Source organism: Drosophila willistoni, unplaced genomic scaffold (genome assembly GCF_018902025.1).
Source record: "Drosophila willistoni isolate 14030-0811.24 unplaced genomic scaffold, UCI_dwil_1.1 Seg596, whole genome shotgun sequence".
In the NCBI taxonomy this organism is placed as follows: Eukaryota; Metazoa; Arthropoda; class Insecta; order Diptera; family Drosophilidae; genus Drosophila; species Drosophila willistoni.
In genome coordinates, this window is record NW_025814515.1 from 64704 (window position 1) to 75056 (window position 10353).

The window sequence follows — 10353 nt, forward strand, 5'->3', positions numbered from 1 at the left end:
TACTTTAATGGCTATAGGTAAGAAAAGAGTTACCAAAAAAGTTGCAAGGGTATACAAACTTTGACGCGGTCGAAGTTAGCCCCGGCCCTCTGGTTTCACTTTCGTTCTTTCTTTGTTTCTTTTAGTTTTGTTTCTTGCATTAAAATATTAACGATTTAAATGCAATTATAAACAACTTTATTAATTTTTGTTTTTTTATGTTATAAACACTATAAACACACTTTTTGCCAACAAAATCACTAGTTTTATATTCATACATATATATTTAAATTTATATTTAAACTAGCAAACCCGGCGAACTTCGTAACGCCTAACAGTCAAAGAATTTCGTGTTACCTTTTAGCTTGAAACTTGCCATTTAAAATGGTGGCCTCAATCACGTTCTTCATTAATTTTTTAATAACCAATCGTGTGCCATTGCACAGCCGTGGTGGGTTCAAGTTACGGAGCAAAATCACCGGAGATCCTACTTTCAATTGTAAGTGGTGCGATGGCATGCCTGGCAAATCCAAGGAATTCAAAAATTCTACTTGGTAATTTACAGCTTCGATAGTATTGCAAACTGTATCAACAGATTTGTATGACACAGAGTCTGTTGGCAACAATTGTTGTATCTTGAAATTTAATCCATGAACGTCCACATTTTTCGCTGCTAAAATGGCTCTTTCTGCCAGCCACTCAAGATTTATATATTGTGTGTGTACATCGGGAAATATACAGTCGATGAGAACATCTTGCGAGTGGACGATTGTGCAAAAACCGGTTGGTAATTTTATTGATCCAGTATTTTCATGTACGACAACTTTCCCATTGCCAATATCTAATAGCTGTTTCGAAAAAGTTTCGGCGGATGGATCCTGAAGCGTTTGAACGCGCATGTTCACATGCCCTGTCATGACGATGTATTGCACTTTGTCCAGGTAATAACGATGTAATTTCCTGCCATTTTGGATTACATGTAAAAGTAATAAAAAAGCAAGGTCGTCCATATTATCCATATTATATCCATAAATCGCAAGTATCGTAGTCATTCACTCTCTATCTTGACGTACATATCGACCATAAATTGTTGGCAAAGCTCACGACATCGTAGAATGATATTATCCTGACCACGTCTAATCATCAACCGAAACGAATAGAAATCCTTTGAGCTAATATTCTTGTTTGTTTCGGTTCCTATAATAGTATATCCATGTATTAATTGAAGAGTTTTCATATTCTTAATGAATGAATTACCTGTTACCGGATCTCGTTGCTTAAGGTTTGTGCAATATCCGTCTTGTCCCTTCCAAAAATGAGTGGATATTGGAGAGCATCATATTTTCTTCGAATCACGATTTGTCGCGTAGCTGTATGGTCGCCAACCATGATTCCAGCCACGTCGTCAACAACAGGTGCGTTGAATCGACGTATATGCCCTCCAGCTGGTGTTCTATCAGGATTGATGAAAATAGCGTGATTGTCACTTTGTAGCTTATGCATATGTGATTTGAATAATTTCAACAATTCGTTGTGCTCATTTAACAGAGCGTCCAGCTCGTTGACAATGCGCGTTGCAAATGGTGAATTGAGGTGATTATAGTTGCAACGTGTATTCACGCGATTGGCGAGTGCCCGTTCGGAGTCCTCGCCACGTATAAAGTAAATTTGTAAAAATTTATAAGGCTCGTTTGGCATTGGTAGTAATGAGCCGACTTTGTGGTAAATTTGGCCTTTGATTTTGAATGTGGAATTAAATTGTTGACCATTTGCAGCAGTATTTTTAACTATTTCCGTTGCTCCGAACGATGTCATTTGAAAACATGAATTGAATTGCCGAATTGAACGCAAGAACAGCGAAGAATTTGGATCAGTACCAATAAGGAGGCCGTGCAATGGTTCCGGCGGTGTTTCAATTTCTGCAAGTTTCACTTTTCCTGATGAGCAACACATCCCAATTGGCTCATTTTTAAATTTAAGGGCTTGACAGTGCGGGCATTCCTTGTCCAATGTACCAATTACCACTTTGGAATGAGCGTAATATTCAACATCAGGCTCATACTGAAATGCTAGTCGAAGAAATGAATGTGATGTAAATGCTCGAAGTACTTGTTGATGTTGGTCAATCCCTCTACGTCTGTTGGCTACGAATCTGCGCGCTTCTCTTCGTTCCAATTGTCTTTGTGGGTTTCACTCATTTCGTAACTGCGCCATTCTTACACGGACATCTGCATTACTTTGTTGCCTTTCTGCATCTGATCTCATTGCTCTTCTATCTTGCATGCCTCTAGATCTGTTTGTTTGACGACTCAAATTAGCCCCCCTGCGTGTTCGTGGCATTGTTGTAATAAATCAAGTTGGAAAACTGATTGGTGTAAGTTAAGCACTTCTATCACAACTCATACCATAACATAGAAGCCAGAGACCCAAGTCCGTCAACACATGCCCATTAACCGCATGCCCATTCTCCGACCCTATTTCATCATCACATGTAATACCCATTGGTCAACCCCACTCAATCGTCACATGCCCATTTGTCGCATGATCGCCAATCTCAAGTAACAGTCCGATCGCTAGGATAAACAATAAGCCTGCACCCCATTTTCCCAGGCCTTAGAAGAATGGTGTCGGGTTCGGTGCATACGCAGAATCACGCCACAAATTTCGGCAATAAACAAAGAATGGTCCTGAACACTTGTGTAAACAAAGAATGGTCCCACGCACTTAAAGTGGACTATTGGACTCAGCCAACGCCGCCGCCTGCGACGACGTCGATTACCCAAGCCTTCATCCAACATAATTGAACCATAGCAAATCAGTCTTGAGCCTAAGTACAAACCAACCGGTAACTTCGCTTAAACTCCGCCGAATTCGCTCACCAAAGTCAGCATCTTTCAGTTATAATTAAAACATACTGTATTGTAATAAAAATGACTTTATAAATAAAAATTCATTTTTTTAACCCGTGAGTGAAGGAAGTGTTTAATTTGTACAACGTGTATTATTTTCTTGATCAATAATTAGCGCAGCGAGTTCGGTCGCAATCGAGTTGTAACAACGACTGAACTCGAGACGCACAATTCTTGTGCGCGCCTTCCACCGAACCACACTCGGCGACAGCGACAGAACGCTTGTCCTGAAGTTAAAAGAAAATTTCAACTGTTTGTTCCGAAAAAAAAACTGGAAAATTAAATTTTTGTATACGGAAATCCCCAAGCGAAGCCGTGTGAACTCAACAGTGTACATCACCTTACTGAAATCTAGAAAGTCTCAACGTTGTATATGGTTTTTCACGGCCTGTTTCGATTGGAAGATTTAAATTATTTTTGTTGAATTTCATCTCTTATCAAGTAGGCCGTGTGTCTAATTTCACTCGTATAAAACACAGGGTAGTTCAGATATCCAGCACAGTTAGTCAGTTTTAATCGTGAGCTCGTTATTATTTGGGTATAAAAAATAGATGTTGGCCTATTCTCAGTCCTACACGATCTGCATAAAAAATTTCGTGAGAATCGGTCGAGCCGTTTCGAAGTAGTTTTGTAACAAACACAAACACACTCGAGAATTTTATATATATAGATAACACTTACCTTTTTTATACCCTTGCAGAGGGTATTATAAAATTGGTCAGATGTTTGTAACGCACAGAAGGAGACGTTTCCGACCCCATAAAGTATATATATTCTTTATCAGCATGAGAAGCTGAGTCAATATAGCCATGTCCGTCTGTCCGTCCGTCCGTCCGTCTGTGCGAATGCGTTTTACTCAGCCGTCTTAAGAGCTATCGGGCTGAAATTTTTTTCGGGGTTTTTTATTACCCGGGAAAAATAAAGTATAAAAACCATCAGGATCGGACCACTATATCATATAGCCCACTATATTCTCTAGCAGAACTAGAAGAAACATTTTCATAAAAATCGGAGTATGCTATGAAATTTACATCTGTGATTGTAAAATAATTGTAAAATAGAGAGTAAAATTGTTTTGTTTGTATATTGATGAATTGAGTTGCAGAAAACAAATTTTGAACATGTAAAATTATTATTACCAAGGACTGCAAGGGTATTTAAACTTCGGCATAGCCGATGTTAGCTTCTTTGCTATTTTTCTCTTGAAAACACTTAATTAAATTTATTAATTTTTGATATCACAAAAAAACTGCCACTAATTATAAACAAGCTGCTCGCACGAGAATGAGAAGCAAGAACAACAAAGCACAGACGAACGAAAATGCCGCTTAGCAACAACAACAATATTGAGTTACTTTGTCGGTTATTGCTTTCCGTTTTCCGCTTTGTCGCGTGCCAAAACGAAGAGTATTTTAGGCACAGCCGGCAAACCAAACCTGTATGTCAACATGATATGTACAACAAAAAGTACCGACTAATTGATTAAATAATCAATGTATAATTATAAAATGAATTATCTTAGATTATAAATTTTTTGTATATAAAGATTTTTAGTGCTATCACGTTTATTTTCATTCATAGGTAAATAGGGTATACAAAAATCATCGTAACAAAAATTATTCTTTTCGATTGAGAAAATTTTTTCCTAAATTTTTTTTCGGCAGCCGATTGGGTTTTGAGTACGAAATTATTTCGTTCGGGTGCAGACATTTCCATTTCCTAAGATGGAGACAGAACGGATAAACCTACTACCGCTGTTCCACCAGGACTTCACCTCGATTTCCAAGTAGAGTTACCCAAACCACTTGAATGATATTGAGAACGCGTGTGATAGACTTTAGAGAAGATATCTTGCCGAACGCCGGGACAAACAAGCATTGTGTCGCCGCTTTGTCGCTTTTATCCCTGTAGTCCCGGTGCTTTTTCCCCATCGCCATATGGCGTTTAGCGCCGTCTGAGCCGCCAACGCTTGCTTTAGATTGGCGAACTCTGCGATTATTGGTTGTTGTTGGTGGTCGGCCATTCTAAAGTAAAAGAATTTATTATTATTGTTTAAAAAAGAAGAAAAGAAGTTTATCAAACTATGGTAGGTGAATCTTCAAAATATATCTAATGCGTCGTCGCAATAAATATGGCCGATTAATACTAATGCCTACGGACTAAACACCTCCATTTCCCCATTTCGAACTACCTACATATGCAGCAAGGGAACAACTACTAAACCCCCCCTGTACGGCATAGCTACCGCTTTGGTCACAAAATCGGACACAAAAAACTTTTCCAAAGTTCATGCCATTTCTAAATCAGGGAAATAAATTCCTACACTGCTTCTTATCTGTGCAAATCTATTCCCTACAATAAATATTTCACCAAGCTGCTCTGTGAAAGAAACTACCTGAAATGGGATGCTTTCTCCAATAAAACGAAAATTATCTGGCCTTCTATTACTTAGTGTGCATCCCTTTACTTTTAAACAATTTTCACCTAACTCTATTTCCTCCTCCTAATTAAATTATCTTCTACAATTTTCCTACAAATTTGTGGTAAAATTTGCGTTGGCTTTCGAACAAATCTCTTAGGACTTTGCAAATAGTTTTCGAAAGAGTATGAAGAGCCTGAAATCGGATAACCGATTTGCTCAACAGTCTCTTTTAAGTGGAGTAAGCTGTGAACATAGGAAACACTGTTTTCCCCAAAAACAAGTGAAAAATTCTCAACAAATAAGTTTAACATTTGTTGAGAAGTTTCCACATTACTATGTCTCTGCTTTTGGGAGCATAGCAACCTGTAAGCACAGTAAAGCAACAAAAACTCGTAATACTGGTCATCATTCAATGTATCTTTAAGAGCTTCAATTCCAGTATACAACAAAAACTGCCTGTACTCAGTTGCCTTCCAATGTGGAAGCACTACTAATGATCTCGGCTTCCTTGCAAACTCTTTTGGAATATATTTTCGCATCGATATTAAGGCTTCGGAAATTTTGGCTTGTCAGTTTTAGAAACTTAACTAACAATTCTATTTGTATAAAAAAATAAACAAATTTTTTAAGTATTCTATAAGTAACAATTTTTAATATTTAAGAAAAATAACCGCCGGAAATTTTGGCTTTGTCAGTTTTAGAAACTTAACTAACAATTCTATTTGTATAAAAAAATAAACAAATTTTTTAAGTATTCTATAAGTAACAATTTTAATATTTAAGAAAAATAACCGCCCCTAAGCAGTTCGGTGGCCTAGGGGCGTGTTTGAAGTTGACGAAAACCTGGTTCAACCCCCGGTGGAAACTATTTTTTTCTTTTTTAATAATTTTTTTTTAAATATTATATAATTGTAAAATTTTTTAAAATATTAAAATTTCTATAGAAAATAAAGAAAAACATTGTAAAATTTTTTAAAATATTTAAAATTTCTATAGAAAATAAAGAATAATATTGTAAAATTTTTCAAAATAATTAAAATTTCTATAGAAAATAAAGAAAAATATTGTAAAATTTTTTAAAATATTTAAAATTTCTATAGAAATAAAGAAAAATAGTATAAAATATTTTATTATTATTATACTATGTAAACTTTACATACTGATAGTAATAGAAAAAATTGTAGAAAAAAAAATTATTATGAAAAAAAAATTATTTTATTGGCTTGCCTCGGTCCGGCATCGAACCTGGTACATTGAAGCAATTTTGTTGGCAGAATTTGTTTTTCTGCTCCCTAGCACCACTAACCATAGAACACATAGATGGGACAAACTCATGATTTTTTGATTGCAAACGCTAGCCTAGTCATGGAACCCAGAGAAATTCGGGAAAACCCGAACGTTCGTACTCTCAATGAGAGCGTAAAGTGGGGAAAGGGCCAAGCAGCTACGAAAATAATTTAGTCTAGCACAGACTACAGAACGACGAAGGCAGGCCTATGTCGCTTGTGATTTCGTTCTGTCTATGTATGTGTACACTCGTCGGTACATGCTCAGGCTTCGTAGTGTGTGTGTGACGTGAAGTTGTACAACATCGCATTTCAATATCTCGCTCAACCAAAATTTTTAATTTCCACAAAACAGCGACAGGACCATTCCTATCGCCAAGCGAACACTCTATCGGCACAGCCACCGGGATACATACGAAGCAGATGGCAATATTTCTTGATATTCTTTCCACGGGGGCATTTTCTATTCGCATTGTCGCTGTTTTGTGGAAAATTAAAAATTTGGTTGAGCGATATTGAAATGCGATGTTGTACAACTTCACGTCACACACACACTACGAAGCCTGAGCATGTACCGACGAGTGTACACATACATAGACAGAACGAAATCACAAGCGACATAGGCCTGCCTTCGTCGTTCTGTAGTCTGTGCTAGACTAAATTATTTTCGTAGCTGCTTGGCCCTCTCCCCACTTTACGCTCTCATTGAGAGTACGAACGTTCGGGTTTTCCCGAAGTTCTCTGGGGTTCCATGACTAGGCTAGCGTTTGCAATCAAAAAATCATGAGTTTGTCCCATCTATGTGTTCTAGGGTTAGTGCTAGCACTTTCTGGAAATTTCTTTTTTTCACTTTCGTTCTTTCTTTGTTTCTTATAGTTTTGTTTCTTGCATTAAAATATTAACGATTTAAATGCAATTATAAAAAACTTTATTAATTTTTGTTTTTTTATGTTTATAAACACTATAAACACACTTTTTGCCAACAAAATCACTAGTTTTATATTCATACATATATATTTAAATTTATATTTAAATAACACTTACCTTTTTTATACCCTTGCAGAGGGTATTATAAAATTGGTCAGATGTTTGTAACGCACAGAAGGAGACGTTTCCGACCCAATAAAGTATATATATTCTTGATCAGCATGAGAAGCTGAGTCAATATAGCCATGTCCGTCTGTCCGTCCGTCCGTCCGTCCGTCCGTCTGTGCGAATGCGTTTTACTCAGCCGTCTTAAGAGCTATCGGGCTGAAATTTTTTTTCGGGGTTGTTTATTACCCGGGAAAAATAAAGTATGAAAACCATCAGGATCGGACCACTATATCATATAGCTCACGAAGAACTAGAAGAAACATTTTCATAAAAATCGGAGTATGCTATGAAATTTACATCTGTGATTGTAAAATAATTGTAAAATAGAGAGTAAAATTGTTTTGTTTGTATATTGATGAATTGAGTTGCAGAAAACAAATTTTGAACATGTAAAATTATTATTACCAAGGACTGCAAGGTTATTTAAACTTCGGCATAGCCGATGTTAGCTTCTTTGATATTTTTCTCTTGAAAACACTTAATTAAATTTATTAATTTTTGATATCACAAAAAAACTGCCACTAATTATAAACAAGCTGCTCGCACGAGAATGAGAAGAAGAACAACAAAGCACAGACGAACGAAAATGCCGCTTAGCAACAACAACAATATTGAGTTACTTTGTCGGTTATTGCTTTCCGTTTTCCGCTTTGTCGCGTGCCAAAAACGAAGAGTATTTTAGGCACAGCCGGCAAACCAAACCTGTATGTCAACATGATATGTACAACAAAAAGTACCGACTAATTGATTAAATAATCAATGTATAATTATAAAATGAATTATCTTAGAATACTAGCAAACCCGGCGAACTTCGTAACGCCTAATAGTCAAAGAATTTCGTGTTACCTTTTAGCTTGAAACTTGCCATTTAAAATGGTGGCCTCAATCACGTTCTTCATTAATTTTTTAATAACCAATCGTGTGCCATTGCACAGCCGTGGTGGGTTCAAGTTACGGAGAAAAATCACCGGAGATCCTACTTTCAATTGTAAGTGGTGCGGTGGCATGCCTGGCAAATCCAAGGAATTCAAAAATTCTACTGGGTAATTTACAGCTTCGATAGTATTGCAAACTGTATCAACAGATTTGTATGACACAGAGTCTGTTGGCAACAATTGTTGTATCTTGAAATTTAATCCATGAACGTCCACATTTTTCGCTGCTAAAATGGCTCTTTCTGCCAGCCACTCAAGATTTATATATTGTGTGTGTACATCGGGAAATATACAGTCGATGAGAACATCTTGCGAGTGGACGATTGTGCAAAAACCGGTTGGTAATTTTATTGATCCAGTATTTTCATGTACGGCAACTTTCCCATTGACAATATCTAATAGCTGTTTCGAAAAAGTTTCGGCGGATGGATCCTGAAGCGTTTGAACGCGCATGTTCACATGCCCTGCCACGCTTCGCTGTGCCCGCTTTTGAAAAATTAAAATTGCGGTTGGTAATTTTATTGCTGAAATTCAAGTTAAACCCTTGAAGTAGATGTCTTTGGATATGTTGAACGTCTTATTACTATATTAAATTCTATTTAACTCTATTGCTGAGTTGCAGTTAAGTATAAATTACAGTCTATTTGTTAAGCAATATACATTTGAGTGATTTATAAATGAAAAACGAAAGCTGGCATACTACGAAAACATTCAATGTAAAAGTAATTTAGATGGATGGCAAAAGGTGGAGCAAAATCTTTTACTACTCTTAAAGCTTGGGTATAAAAAATAGATGTTGGCCGATTCTCAGTCCTACACGATCTGCATAAAAAATTTCGTGAGAATCGGTCGAGCCGTTTCGGAGTAGTTTGGTAACAAGCACCACACTCGAGAATTTTATATATATAGATATCCATGTATTAATTAAAGAGTTTTCATATTCTTAATGAATGAATTACCTGTTACCGGATCTCGTTGCTTAAGGTTTATGCAATATCCGTCTTGTCCCTTCCAAAAAATGAGTGGATATTGGAGAGCATCATATAAACGATGGGTATCAGGAATGGACTGAAGAGAATTATTTCTTCTTCGAATCACGATTTGTCGCGTAGCTGTATGGTCGCCAACCATGATTCCAGCCACGTCGTCAACAACAGGTGCGTTGAATCGACGTATATGCCCTCCAGCTGGTGTTCTATCAGGATTGATGAAAATAGCGTGATTGTCACTTTGTAGCTTATGCATATGTGATTTGAATTTCAACAATTCGTTGTGCTCATTTAACAGAGCGTCCAGCTCGCTGACAATGCGCGTTGCAAATGGTGAATTGAGGTGATTTGTCATTTGAAAACATGAATTGAATTGCCGAATTGAACGCAAGAACAGCGAAGAATTTGGATCAGTACCAATAAGGAGGCCGTGCAATGGTTCCGGCGGTGTTTCAATTTCTGCAAGTTTCACTTTTCCTGATGAGCAACACATCCCAATTGGCTCATTTTTAAATTTAAGGGCTTGACAGTGCGGGCATTCCTTGTCCAATGTACCAATTACCACTTTGGAATGAGCGTAATATTCAACATCAGGCTCATACTGAAATGCTAGTCGAAGAAATGAATGTGATGTAAATGCTCGAAGTACTTGTTGATGTTGGTCAATCCCTCTATGTCTGTTGGCTACGAATCTGCGCGCTTCTCTTCGTTCCAATTGTCTTTGTTGGTTTCGCTCAT

The 10353-nt window shown here is 37.0% G+C and overlaps 1 protein-coding gene across 4 annotated transcripts; it reads right to left on the bottom strand.

Moving 5' to 3' along the window:
• Positions 1–287: 287 nt before the first annotated feature.
• Positions 288–9878, bottom strand: LOC124461689. 4 transcript variants are annotated; one of them, XR_006955210.1, is made up of 2 exons: positions 1237–1674; positions 288–1176 (listed from the first exon to the last, which is right to left on the bottom strand). XR_006955210.1 is itself a non-coding variant. In XM_047013180.1 (2 exons), exons 1-2 carry the CDS (start codon positions 9869–9871, stop codon positions 1028–1030), a joined length of 435 nt encoding a protein of 144 aa, XP_046869136.1. In that variant the 5' UTR covers positions 9872–9878; the 3' UTR covers positions 1013–1027. The 4 variants fall into 4 exon arrangements, 3 of the variants coding, with proteins under 3 accessions (XP_046869136.1, XP_046869137.1, XP_046869135.1); XM_047013180.1 differs by lacking the exon at positions 1237–1674 and adding an exon at positions 9586–9878 and having other exon boundaries at positions 1013–1176; XM_047013181.1 differs by lacking the exons at positions 288–1176; positions 1237–1674 and adding exons at positions 2964–3115; positions 9586–9878.
• Positions 9879–10353: the final 475 nt, after the last annotated feature.